Genomic DNA, 16,963 nt, shown 5'->3' on the forward strand with positions numbered 1-16,963 from the left:
GTAGCGAACACTGGAGGAATATTGTCTTTGACAAGAGAAAAGATAGAAGAGGCGACATAAGAATGTGTCTGGGCTGTAAGACAGACTGAAGGAAAAAAAAAAGATGATCACGTTAAGAAAATAAAGATGAACAATGGTAATCTATAGATGGAAAATCACTGAAGGGCTCTTGCCAAATTTTAGTTTTGGAGCAATACCAATCATCACTGCATAGTCCTGAAGATCCCACCCTCCTTATCAATGGCCTAAAGTTCAAAGACCCACAACTCTTTAATATCTTGCCAAAGAAAGTTCTGAATCTACATGGAAGAGATTCAAGATTCAGATAACTTACTAGCTGCGATTTTTGATGAATCAACATCATGGCAAGAAATGCAACTGAGCGTAGTTGCTTTTCTTCAATTTCTTTGTTCACCAAAAGTTAAGTACTGTTGAAATAGTACTAATTGCATTGGCAGTGTTCAAGCATGACTCCAGCCTTCATGGTGAAACTAATAAAAGAATGAAAGAATAAAAGTGTGTGTATATGCATATATATATATATATATATATATATATATATATATATATGAAGGTACATGGCCTAGTGGTTAGGCTGTTGCACTCATGATCACTAGATTGTGGGTTTGATTCTCTGACTGGGTGATGTGTTCTTGAGCAAAATACTTCATTTCATGTGTTGCTCCAGGCCCCTTGGATCAAGGGTGATTGTTGGCCTTCTTGCCTAGCCAGCGGGATGGCATCATTTGAAGGCTAAAACAATACAAAAAGCACTTTATGACCAGCAGTGTGTAACAATATCTGATAGTCTGGTCAGTCACATTATATATATACTCTTTTTACTCATTTACTTGTTTCAGTCATTTGACTGTGGCCATGCTGGAGCACTGCCTTTAGTCGATCAAATTGACCTCAGGACTTATTCTTTGTAAGCCTAGTACTTTTTTGCCAAACTGCTAAGTTATGGGGACGTAAACACACCACCATCGGTTGTCAAGCGATATTGGGGGACAGACACAGACACGCAAAGATATACACACACATACATACATATATACATATGTATGTATCAAATGAAATAAAAAACAGAACACAAAGGATGTCGCGGTACACATGTTTCGAGCTTTATAAAACAACTTATTCTTACATCAATGTATAATCGACATAACAGATAGTTTAAAGCCCTCTTCAGCCGCATGCAATTGCTACACCAAAGACTTGTATCACATTATGAAAGGTTTGAGAAAGAACATTTGGTATTATTTATAATGGTAGGTAAATTGAGTATCACTGAGAAAGTATGTTTGTAAATCTTCATAATCAAATAGGTGTACAGGGTATTATTGGACTCCAAAAATCCGCCCATACCGTTTTCTCACTCAATATCAATAATACCCTGTACACCTATTTGATTATGAAGATTTACAAACATACTTTCTCAGTGATACTCAATTTACCTACCATTATAAATAATACCAAATGTTCTTTTTTGGACCTTTTATAATGTGATACAAGTCTTTGGTGTAGCAATTGCATGCGGCTGAAGAAGGCTTTTAAACTATCTGTTAAGTCGATTATACATTGATGTAAGAATAAGTTGTTTTATAAAGCTCGAAACATGTGCACTGCGACATCCTTTGTGTTCTGTTTTTTATTTCATTTGATACATATATCCTCTCACCTGTGCTACTAGCTGGCATATACAGGTGCTTACACTTATCAAGTATTCACCCTGAATTTATTGTACCTACCCTTATATACATATATATATATATATATATATATATATATATACATTTAGTTGGCCTACTCGCTTAGCCAGCTAGGTGGCGTCATTTGAAGGCTAAAACAATGCGAAGCGCATTGTGACCAGCGATGTGTAACAACATCTGATAGCCTGGTCGGTCACGGTGATATATTTAGTATATATATATATATATATATATATAGTGGTATAAATATCAACACAATTATTTCTTCTTCCTTCCTTTTTTTTCTCTTCTCATTTCTTCCCTTCTCCAAACTCACAGACACCCCCCCCCCCAGACACACACCTCCACAAAACAATAATAAAAAGAATTCTTCTCTAAAACCCCAAAACCATTTAACCATCCCTCATTAAACACACACACACTCTCTCTCACAATGATAAAAAAGAAATATAATTTATGGTCTACCTTCTTATGTCCCTTCCCGCTACTACACTCAATAACACTATGAAATGGTCAAAACCTAAGTTCTTTTTTCCCCAAGATCTTAGACCCCCCTCCTTGGAGTAAATATCCTGTCCACCAGAACAACAAAAAAAATGTTTTCTTCTTCTCTCTCCCTTCTCCTCTTTTTCTTTAACACCTCTTTCAAATACAAAAACACACACACACGGGCACACACACATGCTCTCTCTCTCTCTCACTTTCTGCTCATCCATCAACCTCTTGTACTGTCTTATATCCCTCCCCACCACTACACATTCAATAACACTATAAAATGGTCAAAACTTTTTACACAGGAGCTTAGTTCGATTTGAAAACCCCACTAGAATGGGAGAAAGCGCTAATACATGATCTAAGTTATATCATCATCGTCGTTTAACGTCCGTTCTCCATGCTAGCATGGGTTGGATGGTTCGACCGGGGTTCTGGGAAGCCAGAAGGCTGCACCAGGCTCCAGTCTAATCTGGCAATGTTTCTACAGCTGGATGCCCTTCCTAACGCCAACCACTCCGTGAGTGTAGTGGGTGCTTTTTACGTGCCACCTGCACAGGTGCCAGGCGGGGCTGGCAACGGCCACGGTCAGATTGGTGTATTTTATGTGTCACCAGCACGGAAGCCAGTCGAGGCAGTGCTGGCATCGGCCACGAGTCGGATAGTGCTTTTTACGTACCACCAGACCAGGGATCCTGGCTGGTTCAATTCGATTTCGATTTCGCTTGCCCCAACATGTCCTCACAAGCAAAGGGGGTTGGCATGGGTGCCTGTCGTACGGTCGCATTGGAGTATTTTACGTGCCACGGCCACGAGTCGGATAGTGCTTTTTACATACCACCAGACCAGGGATCCTGGCTGGTTCAATTCGATTTCGATTTCGCTTGCCCCAACATGTCTTCACAAGCAAAGGGGGTTGGCATGGGTGCCTGTCGTACGGTCGCATTGGAGTATTTTACGTGCGACGGCCACGAGTCGGATAGTGCTTTTTACGTACCACCAGGCCAGGGATCCTGGCTGGTTCAATTCGGTTTCGATTTCGATTTCGCTTGCCCCAACATGTCTTCGCAAGCATGGGGGGTTGGCATGGGTGTCTGTCATCGGATGAGGTTCTATATCGACTTCGCTTGCCTCAACCGGTCTTTGTGTCCAAGGGAGGAAAGGCATTCATAAGTGGGCTGGGCTCACTTGTCCTGCCTGGTCTTCTCACGTACAGAATATTTCCAAAGGTCTCGGTCTCTGGTCATTTCCTCAGTGAGGCCTAAAGTTCGAAGGTCGTGCTTCACCACCTCGTCCCAGGTTTTCCTGGGTCTACCTCTTCCACGGGTTCCCTCAACTGCTAGGGATTGGCACTTTCTCACACACCTATCTTCATCCATTCTCGCCACATGACCATACCAGCGCAATCGTCTCTCTTGCACACCACAACTGATGCTTCTTAGGTACAACATTTCTCTCAAGGTGCTAACGCTCTGTCGAGTATGTACACTGACATTACACATCCATCGGAGCATACTGGCTTCATTCCTCACGAGCTTACGCATGTCCTCAGCGGTCACGGCCCATGTTTCGCTGCCATGTAGCATGGCTGTTCGTACACACGCATCATACAGTCTGCCTTTTACTCTGAGCGAGAGGCCTTTAGTCACCAGCAGAGGTAAGAGCTCCCTAAACTTTGCCCAGGCTATTCTTATTCTAGCAGTTACACTTTCAGCGCACCCACCCCCACTACTGACTTGGTCACCTAGATAACGGAAGCTATCAACTACTTCTAGTTTTTTCCCCTGGAAAGTGACGGAAGTTGTTTTCTGCAGATTTTCGGAGGTTAATGCTCCCGAGCATCTGCCACATACAAAAACTATCTTCCCAGTTAGCCTACCTTTGACATTGCTGCACCTCTTATGTGTCCATAGCTTACACTGGGTACATCTTATAGAGTTTCTACCTACACCTTTTCTACAGATCGAGCAGGGCCATCTTCCTGAAGATATTTGTGGATTGTCTACCTTTCTACTTATTAGTACTTTGGTTTTAGCTAGGTTGACTCTAAGGCCCCTCGATTCTAAACCCTCCTTCCACACCTGGAACTTCTCCTCCAGTTCTGATAGTGACTCAGCAATAAGAGCAAGGTCGTCAGCGTAGAGGAGCTCCCAGGGACAGCCTGTCTTGAATTCCTCCGTAATTGCCTGGAGTACTATGATAAATAGGAGGGGGCTGAGTACTGAACCCTGGTGGACCCCAACCTCTACTTTGAATTCTTCTGTGTACATGTTGCCAACCCTAACCTTACTTACGGCATCTCTGTACATGGCTTGCACAGTCCTCACCAGCCATTCATCTATCCCTAGTTTCCTCATTGACCACCAGATAAGGGATCGGGGGACCCTATCAAAAGCTTTCTCCATGTCAACGAAAGCCAGGTACAGGGGCTTATCTTTGGCTAGGTATTTCTCCTGCAGCTGCCTTACCAGGAATATAGCATCAGTGGTACTTTTCCCTGGCACGAACCCAAACTGCATCTCATCTAAACTAACTTTCTCTCTAATTAGTTGGGCTATGACCCTCTCCGTAACCTTCATTACTTGATCCAACAGCTTGATACCTCTGTAATTATTTGTATCTAGGGCATCACCTTTACCTTTGTAGCAGTTGACTAGTATGCTGCTGCACCAGTCATTGGGTATGACTCCTTCGTGTATCACCTGGTTGACTATACGGGTGACTAGGTTATAGCCGACACTGCCAGATATTTTGAGCATCTCTGCAGTAATTCCTGATGGGCCTGGGGCTTTCCCTGTCTTCATGCTTCTAATTGCCTTAGCTACCACGGAACTATCAACTCGGATAGCTGGTCCCTCTGTTGGGTCAACATTCGGCAGACTCTCTTTATCCCATTCATTTTCCTCATTCAGTAACCTTTCATAGTGGCGTCTCCAAGCTTCTCTCTTTGCATCCTCATTTAGCGCAAGTGAACCATCCTCCATGCGAACACATTTCTCTCCTACCACATCACGATTCTCTCTCACACACTGTCTTGCAACACGAAATACCTCAAGTCTTTCATCCTCACGGCGCAGGACATTGGCAAATTTTCTCTTATCTGCTTCCCCTCTGGCTAGATAGACCTGTCTCCTAGCTTCCCTTCTGGCAGTCTGATACCCTTCCCTGCTACCACCGTTCTTCCAGGCCTTCCAAGCCTGTTTCTTTTGTCTAATAGCCCTGTCAACAATATTGTTCCACCACCACGTTATTTTGGGTCTTAAGGGGACTTTGCACCAGCCACAGATCTGGTCAGCGGCTTTCAGCAGGTTGTCCCTCAGAAACGTCCAGTTGTCTTCTACCCCATGTGTAGCTATACCCCCTTCCACTTCGTCAAAGGCTTCAAGTAACATATCTCTAAATCTCTGTCCATTCGCAGGGGCTTTAAGCTTCCAGACCCTTCTTCTCCATGTTGGTCGTCTTCTAGTCGCCCTCTTAGTCCTGATCCTAAAGTCACTAACTACCAGTCTATGTTGTGGGGTGCATTCTTCGCCTGGGAAGGTTTTGGCATTTATAAGCAGCCATCTTTCCCTTTTTCTGGCAAGGATGTAGTCGATTTGGCTAGTATGCCGGCCCGATCGGTAGGTGACCAGGTGGCTTGTTGGTTTCCTGAAGTTAGTGTTGCAGACCATAAGACTTTTCGCATCGCAGAACTCCAGCAGCCTGGTTCCCTCCTCGTTGCGGGAACCATAACCGTAGCCTCCATGTACGCCATGGAAGCCCCCAGCATGTCGTCCAACATGCCCATTGAAATCACCAGCCACAAAGAGAAGGTCCCTGTCGTTCGTCGATGAGGTGGTCTGCAGTAGGGTGTCATAGAAACTGTCTTTCTGTCCATCGGGTAGCCCTGGCTGAGGGGCATAGGCCGATATAATGGTTGCTAATCTATTATGAAGCACTATTCTAATCTTAAGTATTCTGTCACTTACTCAATTACTCTATCTATCCATTTCTCAGCGATAAGTATACCCACGCCACCAACCCCGTCAGTGTTCCCTGCCCAGAAAATCTTGTACCTGTGTTCCTTGCCTGTGAGGACCCTAGCAGATCCTCCTCTCCACCTTATTTCTTGCATACAACATACATCAACACGTCTCCGTTCAAGCATCTCGACTATCTCGCCAGACCTACCTTTCAATGTGCCAACGTTGAGGGTGCCCACCCTGAGGGTGTGGGAGGTGTGGGCCTCTGAGACCCTGGGATGAGGGACAGCAGTGTTATGTACCTGAAAAGATAAAAACATGAAATATACAAATAAATATCTGTAAATATAAAACCATCCGAATTTCTGAGTACCTCATTTCTTCTAATATAAAATACCTGTACATCATCTCCAAACCTAAATTTCAGTTTCCGTCTACCAAATACACTCACAAGGCTTTTGTTGACCCGAGACTATAGTAGAAGACATTTGTCCAAGATGCCACGCAGTGGGACTGAACCCAGAACTATGTAGTTGTTAAGCAAGCTACTTACCTCTCAGCCACTCCCCAACCTTTATTATATATATATACTAGCAGCATAGCCCGGTGATGTAAGTAACTTTGTCGATAAGCAATGCTCTTTACCTTTTTATCCTTTGAACCGTTATTTCGTAAAATGAAGCCTAAAAGGCATTAAGGCATTCAAGGCACCATTCCCTTGCATGCATGAAGTAGGGAAAATCTATGTGAACTTTCAAAAAATATCGCAGAAAAATCGGTTTGCTATGTGTGCCACATATGATGTAATTAACCGATTTTTTTCCAGTAATAACGTATCCTATTGGAATCAAAAGGGCCATATAGCTCATTGGGGCAGACATGATGCTCGCTGTGAATTTCAAAAAAAATTCCTGCCAATTTGTTAAAGATATTGTCGAAAATATGTCATCTTGAATTTGAACGCGATTTCCCAAAATGGCATGAATTTATCGATTTTTTTTCTGAGAGAGAGAGGGGTAAGGTATTGCATGGAAAACTAACGTCAGAATTAAGTTCCTTAGGGTAACATTAAGCTTCACCATGAGTTTGGTGAAAATCGATTGCAGGTTGCAAAAACTACAATGGAAAATGTGTTGCATATGATAAGCTTAGATTCTGGACCCCATGTCAAATTTATCGATTTTTTTCAGAACTGGGGTAACTTTTCAAAATTTTCGCTGCGTTAGTTTTGAATTATGACATTGGGCTATGTGTGTGTCAAGTTTCATCAGAATCGGCTGAAAGCCATGGTCAGCGTGAGGGTACAACCTGACAGGCACACAGACAGACAAACTGCCTATTATATATTTAGAGATAATTTCTTATATATAATTTATTTCAGCATGACTAAATCATCTTTTATGCAATTGAAACCAGCAGCATATTCTTTTATCCATCTATAAAAGTTCTCAAAGTATTTTGTTTTTTGCTTTTTTAAGATGATTTAGTCATGCTGAAATAAAAAGGAGAACATATTGATATAAATTAAATAAAATAACTCTTTCGTTGATATCAGTTTTAAAAGTTCATGTTTTTGATACAAAAGTCACATGGTGCTGAAATTTCCTTTCCACTCTGATTGTTGCTTCATCATAGTAATAGCAGGAGTGGCTGCTGTAACAACTGCAGCAAGAGTGGTTATTAGTGGGGGAAGTAGTGTTGTTGTTGTGGTTGTTACACTAACTCAGAGAATTAATAGTAGTGGTGGCTTTGGCAAATGTTGCAATAGAATTGAAAGTAGTTGTCTCTCTTTTTATCCTACAGGTGTTTAGAAGTAATTAGTCGTTGGTTATGAAGATTGTTTCTTTGTTGATATGTTGTGTAATTGCTAGATTAATTAATGTAAGAGGGAAAATCATAAAATTTAGTTGTCTCTTACATGCACATGTATCTATATGTTCACTAAGTTCTATTTGTATTCCTGTATTTTAGTTTGTTACCCATCTAGTTATACATTGTTATACATTGTCTCAATCTATGTAGTTATTCATTGTCTCCTATTTGTTCTGTTGTAATGTTCTTCACATGCTGAGCATGTAATTGCATAAGTTAGGTTTTCAGATGCAGAGGTAAAGTTATTTTTTAGTGTGAAGAGTTGCCCTTGTTTAAAATGAACCTGTGATCCTTGTGTCAGATTAATCCTTTGTCCAAAAGTATTTTCTTAATTTTTTTTTAAATGTCCATCCATGCTTGTTTTCAGACTATCTTTCATATGTCCTGAATTATATAAAGATTTCCTTTCATAAGTCCCAATTTATTTTGGTGGTTGAAAAAACATTGGGAATATGTGTCATTTATTTGATGCATGGATGCTGGGGAAATATGTCCTGTGTATCAGATGTGATACACAGGATAGGCAAAGGTTTAAAATGTACACCACAGTTGGGTCTTCTGTATTTGTTTTGTTGCTGATCCTATTGTTATTGTGTGAAGTTTGGCCGTTGTTAGTTTTTTTTCTTTGATTTGGGATGTCTTTTGTTCTCTGTGATGGTATATGTTTAGAGGATTTGGTTTAGACTGGGTTTTTTTTTTCAGTGTTGGTATATTTGGGAATACGATGTCATTCTTTTGAGGATTGTTGGTAGAATTATATGGTAGGACTTTCAATTACAATATATTTCTTTGTTTTGTTCCTGGATTTTGAATTTCTTGGCCTTTTATATTCTCTTATCAATTAAAGATGGTGGCTAGTTTCTGTCAAAATGTATATGATTCAATCCTTGAGGTTCTATGTCATGGATATTTGTACTGGATAATATCATGCAAATCCTTTTGGCCAAGCTGGGGATATTATTCTCTTGTGTGTTGTGTTTTGGATGGCATGAATTAAATGAATATATATATATATATATATATATATATATATATATATATATATATATATAAACACAGACAAACACTCACCTCCAATAACACTCAGCTATAACAGTTTAATCTGAAGATTGTGAAATATACAGTGTATGAATTAATGGAGCAATGTTCTATGAGAGTGAAACTTGAGAAAAGAAACAAACTTTTAGCTTCAGTTTTAATCAAGACTCTAACGCATACGCGCGTGTGTGTGTGTGCATGTGTGAAGGACATCAGAAATGGTGGGTCATATTGGAAGAGTTGAAAGGGATGTGCTGCAGAGATAATGTGGTGGAATGGTAAAAGAAAAGGAAAGACAGTTGGTGATGAGGTGGCTATAGGGTGACAGGGAGGAAGTACAGTCGATATTGTGCATATTCCGATTATAACAATGATACATGTACTACACACTGATTTGAATGCAGTATTTCCTTTTGGAATATTTAATATCAATACTTTATTTGTAATTTTGACTTTCATAAATTGTTTAATTTTCTTTCTTTCAAAGCCAAAGCTGGTTCAATCTTTAAAGCCCATAAAAAGTCATCTGAAGAGGGATTTCAAGTAATGTATGATGCATTAATACAGAGTGATACTGAAAACAAATGGGATATATACAATGAGGCACTTAAAGAAGCAGGTAATCATAAAAATACATAATCCATTTCATTTAAAGAATTTCACTTGGTTGTTAGACTATTAGTATATCAAAGGATTGGTTGTGCAATATGTATTACTGGTACATGAGTTTCACGTTTCAGAAATTCTGTAATATAAATTTCAAGTCTTAAATGTTGATGTATGCAGGGCTGGATTAAGACCCATAGAGGCCCTGAGTACTCAAAAGATTTTGGTGCCTCCATATATAATTTGAAATGTAAACAATAATAAACCATAAAATAAATTTTTATTTTTCAAAATGAAACAAAACTAACAGTAAAATGGGAAATAATGTTTATTTTTGTATACTTCCATTTATTTATATTTGAAAAGTTTCCTCTTATCTTTTTTAATTGCAAAATCTTTTATCAGATCCTCAAAATTATTTTTATGTAAAATGTCTGCTTCTGTACTTAGTAGAGATAAGGCATCCCAAATATAATTTTAGCAAGTTTAAAGGGATTTCTTTTGTGTCATAAACCATTTACCATTTCTGTGGCGAACACCTACCATTGATACCCTAAGCACATGCTTATTTTGCTTAATGGTTAATCCAGCACTGCATGTATGACACAATGGAATATGAGAATAGACAAATACCTACAATACTTTATATAGTTTTTCAAAACTGCTTACAAAAAGGCATGTACAATAAGAAAAAAAGACAACTCAATAGGTGCAGGCATGGTTGTGTGGTTAGAAGTTTACTTTCAACCACGTGGTTCCAGATTCAGGCTCACTGTATGGCACCTTAGACAAGCGTCTTCTACAGTCCCAGGCTGATCAAAGTCCTTTGTGTAGATTTACTAGATGAAAATTGAAAGAAGCTTGTTGTTTAAGTGTTGTAATTTTATGTAATCATGTAGATTGTAGAAAGGCCTTCTGATGTATTTTATAGTTCTCAGATACAGCTGTTTGATTACTTAAAATAACCATAGAATTTGAATTGAATTGAACTGTTTCATCTGACTTTGTGCATTTAAATTTGTGAGAAGAGGACAGAGCAGTGTGGATAGTCAGATCGTAAAACACGTGGCAAATCATCCCCGGACTCAAACCACAACGGATCGATAAATGCTACAGCAGAGAACTCTTCACGTGAAGAAACTACAAGTCATGAAACTGGTGCATCGGATAATACTCAGAGGAAACCGAGGGTTTTGTGGCCTGCTGCTAATGAGAAAGTGAAATATAAAGAGTTTGAAAACAAGGTTTGTCGGACTCTTTATAAAATGACAGGCTCTACAGTGGAGAAACTGGGAAAATTATCAAGCTCAATATACGATATAGGAAGAGATTTATTTGGAATAAAAGAGAATATCCGACTAGAGAGAGGAAAGTGTGGACCAAGCAGGAGGATCAGAAAAATGCAGCAGTTGAGGAAGGAAAAGTCCGACTTAAGAAAGCGATGGAAATGTGCTGCACTAGATGAGAAACCTGGCCTTGCGTTGCTGTATAACGATTTGAAGAGGAAATGTCGTTATGTGCAACGACATATCCGCCGATATGAGCGTCGAAAAGAAAGTAAAAGGACTCGGGGGCAGTTTCTGAAGGACCTGTACGGGTTTACTAAGAAGCTGTTCACTGAACCGAAGAGTGGTACTTTATCGTGCACTAAAGAAGAATTGGATGCTCATATCAAGGAAACCTACAGCGATCCGCACTGTAATCAGCCGCTGCCACCTCTACATGGGCTAAATCATCTCTCAGGACCTGATATCGAATTCCAGATTGAGGACATCAGGGAGAGAGAGGTGAATGACTTCGTAAGAAAAGCTAGAGCAAAGAGTGCCCCAGGAGGTGATGACGTCTCATATAAAGTCTACAAATACTGCAATCGTCTGCGAAAGAAGCTCTTCGTCCTAATCCGACAACTGTGGCGCGAGGAGACTATAGTAGAGGATTGGTGTAAGGCAGAAGGTATATACCTGCCGAAAGAGGCCAATGCAAAGACCATAAAACAGTTTAGGCCGATATCCTTATTGAATGTGGAAGGCAAGATCTTTATGGGAATTCTGTCGAGGAGAACAGTGACATATTTACAGAGTAACGGATATGTTGATGAATCTGTTCAAAAGGCCGGAATCCCCGGGATCCCTGGATGCGTTGAACACTGTTTTTCGGTTTGGAAAGCGATCCAGGATGCCAAACTGAACAAGAAAAGTCTGAACGTGGTATGGCTCGACCTAGCTAACGCGTATGGTTCAGTGCCACACAAATTACTAATAACAGCCATGGACCACTTCCACATTCCCGACAAAGTGATCAAAATAATGAGGATGTACTATGAAAGTTTCAAAATGTTGTTTACAACTGGAAATTTTACAACAAATTGGCACCGATTGGAGGTTGGCATTACTGCTGGCTGTACAATATCTGTCACGTGGTTTATCTTAGTCATGGAGTTGATTTTGAAAGGTGTAGATTTTTCGGAACAAATCGCCCATGTACAATCGCCTAAGAAAGCCTTCATGGATGACGTGACACTTCTAGCTACAGATAAACAAATCATGCAGAATGCCCTTTTGAGATTAGACGAACTTGTAAGGTGGTCAAGGATGCGATTTAGAGCAAAAAAGTCGCGTAGTCTGACATTTGTTAAGGGAGTGCAGAAAGAATTTAAATTTCGAATATCTGAAGAAAGCATTCCAACAGTCAAGGAAGAGCCCGTCAAGAGCTTGGGACGAGTATACGCTGGAACATTGTCAGATAGAAGTCGTGGGATTGAAATTATGAAACAGGCCGAGGCTGGGTTATCAGCGATTGATGTTTCGAAGTTACCAGGTAAATATAAAATTTGGTGCTTGCAGTTCGGCTTGTACCCGCGACTTGCGTGGCCACTTTTAATATACGAGATAGCATTGTCACGAGTTGAAAAGATTGAACAAAAATGTAATGTGTTCATTAGAAAGTGGCTAGGTCTACCTCGTATGTTGAACAGCTCAGCTCTTTATCGTAAAAGAGGTTCGTTGCAGTTACCAATAGCATCAATAGTCGAAATATATAAGTTGGGGAAGATACGGATGGTCATAATGCTGAGAGAATCGAAGGATATGGAAATCAGGCGTAACCCACCAGAGGTGAAAACAGCCAGGAAGTGGAAAGCAGAAGCAGAAACTGACAACATCTTGTCTTCTCTTACACACAGAGATATGGTGGGAGCAACGCAGAACCATCAGAAAGGATTTGGTTTTGGCGCAGATCAGTTCAGACCGTTTGCAAGCATGATGCCGCGTGATCGCAGATCTGTTGTTAGCAACAGCGTCAAAACAAGAGAAGCAGAGAGAAGAGAGCTTCATTTGATCCGATGTGTTCATCAAGGTCAGATGACGAGATGGGAAGAACATATTGAGAGGAAGATAAGTTGGGATGAGATGTGGAAGTGGACAACATCTTGGCTGAGTTTCCTGATTCGTTCATCTTATGATGTTTTGCCATCACCTACGAATCTAGTAAGATGGAACGTCTTAGAGAATGACATCTGCAAATGTGGAAAATTCGGTACACTAAAACATATTCTTTCCAACTGTTCATTAGCATTGAACAGGTACACATGGAGGCACAACTTGGTCCTTAAGGTTATCTTCAATGCTATAAAGAACCAAATTCATCTCAACAACACTGAAGAAAAATCGTTAAAAGTACCATCAAGAGAGTTCATTACCTTCGTGCGACCAGGTCAGCAGATCCGTTTCAAGAAGACCAAGAAACTTCCTGAGAAAAATGAAAAGTGGAACGGCTATTGGGAGGTAACTGCAGATTTACCTGGGTGCCAGGTTTTCTTTCCCATCCCAGTTTCGAAAAAACCAGATATTTTGATGTGATGTGAAATAAAGAAAGTTGTAAATATAGTCGAGCTAACAGTTCCTCACGAAGATAATATGGACGCCGCTCGAGCTCGAAAATTAAACCGTTATGAAAACCTTGAGGAATGTGAAGACGCAGGCTGGAAAGCGGAACATTTTCCTATCGAAGTCAGATGTAGAGGGTTTGTAGGACACAGCGTGAGACGACTGTTGTTATCGTTAGGCCTAACTCATCGTAAAGTCAATACCACCATGACTGATATCCAATCTACAGTGGAGAAGGCTAGCCACTGGATTTGGTTAAAAAGAGACGATGAGCGATGGCTAGAAGTATATTGAGTTCTTCATAACCAGCTGATCTAGCAAGCGGGGCCTCATATCAGTGAGGGGGGCCGGTGCGCATTGATGCCGTCGAGAGGTAGGCCCTGAAACGGCGCGCATTCTCTCCTGATGACCCCATACACTTGCTAGCTTCCGATATACGGAGCTTTTAACTGGTAGCACTTGCATGTGCAAGTTGTTTGCAAGATATAATGGAAAGTAGAAATGAGTGAATTCAATATTAATCAGGTGAATATATTGGTTCATTTGTTTAAATATGTTGACACTTCTTTTGTTGAGTATGTGGACTTGTGCTGGATATTAATAGTGTAAATTTGCATCTTACTGAATAAGTATAAATTAAAGTGTGTATATTGTTTTCTAGAGCTGATTGAATTGTAAGTAAATAAAAGCCTAAGTTCACTTCTTTCTTTTTCAAATTGTCAGTATATTTTAGTAAGTAAGTACATACATACATACATACATATATATGATAATCATCATCATCATTTAATGTACATTTTTTCATGCTGGCATGGGTGAGATGATTTGATGAGTTTGACAATATAGCGGACTACCAAGCTCTATTGTTTGCTTTGATATGGTTTCTGCAGGTGGATGCCCTTCCTGGGTGCTTTTTGTGTGGCATCAGCACTGGCAAGGTCACCAATTAACTAAGAAGCTAAAACCCCCCTTGAGTGGAGGATGAGTAGTATTGAGAGAGGTAGCTTTATGTCAGTTGATGAAAGATTAAAAAGAATAATAGAGGAATAGAAATAGGTGTCTTGCTGTAGAAGAAAATACAAGTATACTCCAGTTAGAAAAAGGAGAGACAAAATGACTTAGAGAGAAAGATAGAGGGGGAGAGAGAGATGTTGGTGGAGATGTGTCAGGACATATTCTCAAGATATAGTGGGGTGGGGGAATATAGCGAAGTAATGCATAGGATTGGACTGAGTGATTGGGCAGTGAACGATAGAGGGAGAAGTTTCATACGAATATGAGGAGAGATGATTAGAGATATAAGAAGGGAGGGACTATGGTAGATATGTGAGGGTAGTAGAAGTTATTGCAAATAAGAGAAGTATTAAAGATGAAGTGTAGCAGAGAGGAGAAAGCAGTGACTGAAGGCAAATAAAGGAAGTTGAAAGAGAAGGTAGGGAAGATGATGATAAATGGAGGTGGTTCTGAGGAAGATAACCAGGGGAGGGTATGTACTATGTGCTTATTCTGCTCTTGGGTGAATATAGTAGCTAGCTAAATAATACCATATAGAGAAGTAAAGTGTATTAGGAAATGAGATGTGCAAGAAATGTTTGATGAGGTATGGAGATGGGGTAGAACCCTGCACATGCAAGCACTTACCAAGATGATTTTAGGATATCAATTCTACTGTGGTGGATAGGTTTTCTTGAGCACAGAAAGACACTTGACATATCAGTCCTTTGTCATCTTTTCCATAAGTCGCAGCATCTGGCGATCAGCCTTCAGTACTTCATCCCATATCTTCCTAGGTCTCCTTCTTCCACATGTCCCATCCACTTTGTCATTGGCATTTCTTTATACAACTGTTCTATTCCATATGAATCTCATGACCATATCAGTGCAGCGTTCTCTCTTTCACACTGCATCTAATTCCTCTTTGCTCATCTTTTCTTTCACTACATTAGCATTGTGTTGTATATGTACACTGGCACTGGACATCCAATGGAGCATACTAACTTCATTCCTCTCTAGTCTTTGCATGTCATCTGCATTTAGGGCCCATATTTCACTGCCATATAGTATTACTGTTCATACACATGCATCATAAAATCTTCCTTTCACTCAGAGAGAGAAACTTTTGGTTGCAATCAGACTTGGAAGCTCTCTGAATTTTCTCCACCCTATTCTTATTCTAGCTATTACACTTTGGAACATCCTCCTTCACTATTGCTAATTAGGTAACCTAGGGAACAGAAATTGTCTATTACCTATAGAGAGCTTTCAGAGTACTTGAGAAAGTCTGTTTCCCATATATCTGTAGAATTTATGGCTCCAGTTCTACTTCCACACATAAACATTACTTTCTCTGTTAGCCTTCACATGATTCTACTGCAAGTCTTGTGTCCATAACTTGCACTAGATACACTGAATGGAATTTCTGCTTATCCCTTTACTATATATTAAGCCAAGCTGTTTACCTGAAATGGGTAGAGTCCTGTCTTTTTTCTTGCTTACTAGAACCTTGTCTTCACAAAGTTAGCTTTAAGGTCCTTTGACTCCCAGGTTTGTTTCCACATCGGGAATTTATTGTTCAGTTCTGTTACAGATTGTGCTATAAGAACAAGATCATCAGCATATGATAGCTGCTATGGGCAGTCGATCTTGAATTCCTTTGTTATGGCCTGGAAGACAATGATGAATAGGCAGGAACTGAGAACTGAGCCCTGTACACTACATTCATCACTGTACTCTAAATTCATTACTGTACTAATGCTTAACTTTTACCTTACTGACAGTCTATTGTACATCATTCACAAGTCATTTGTCTGTTCTTAGCTTCCTCAGAGACCACCATATCACAGAGTGAGGTACTCTTTTGAAAGCTTTCTCCAGTTCGGCTGATGTCAAGTACAATGGTTTATTCTTAGTTAAATACTTCTGAAGTTGCCTGACTATGAAGATAGTGTTAATGTGCTTCTCCTGGAGAGCGTGCGCGCACACACACACACACACAAACACCTGTCAGTCTGTTTGTGTTTGCCTCCCAGCACCACTTGTCAATTGGTGTTGATATTTGATTATGTCTCCATAACTTAGCTGTTCAGCAAAAAAACCCCAAAAAACTGATGGAATAAGTACCAGGTTTAAAAAAATAAATATTGGGGTTAATTTGGTCAAGTAAAATCCTTCAAGCCCCACCATGGTTGCAATTTTATGATTGAAACAAGGAAATGATAAAAGGAAAGATAAAATGTCTGCTCCAAGTTGTCTTTAAGGGTTGGAATTTGACTAAAAAAATGTTATACTATAGATCTCCATATCTATCCCTAGATATTCTAAACCTCAGAAAACTGCAATTCAAATAGTCCTGTTGTTTTGGCAGTTTAAATACTGAAACCAAGACTCTTCTATGTGG

At 40.0% G+C, this 16,963-nt stretch overlaps 1 protein-coding gene across 2 annotated transcripts in view; it reads left to right on the forward strand.

Moving 5' to 3' along the window:
• Positions 1 to 16,963, forward strand: part of LOC115232631 (probable ATP-dependent RNA helicase DHX58) — a 146,381-nt gene that overhangs the window by 28,873 nt on the left and 100,545 nt on the right. Inside the window, exon 2 of one of the 2 annotated variants that reach the window (XM_029802626.2) lies at positions 9,564 to 9,695. The exons of the other annotated variant lie outside the window; for it this stretch is intronic. Within the exon in view, the coding sequence (XP_029658486.1) occupies positions 9,564 to 9,695 (132 nt within the window). The remainder of the gene's footprint in view (positions 1 to 9,563; positions 9,696 to 16,963) is intronic. 2 annotated transcript variants of the gene reach the window in all.

Source organism: Octopus sinensis, linkage group LG2 (assembly GCF_006345805.1).
Source record: "Octopus sinensis linkage group LG2, ASM634580v1, whole genome shotgun sequence".
Classification (NCBI taxonomy): domain Eukaryota; kingdom Metazoa; phylum Mollusca; class Cephalopoda; order Octopoda; family Octopodidae; genus Octopus; species Octopus sinensis.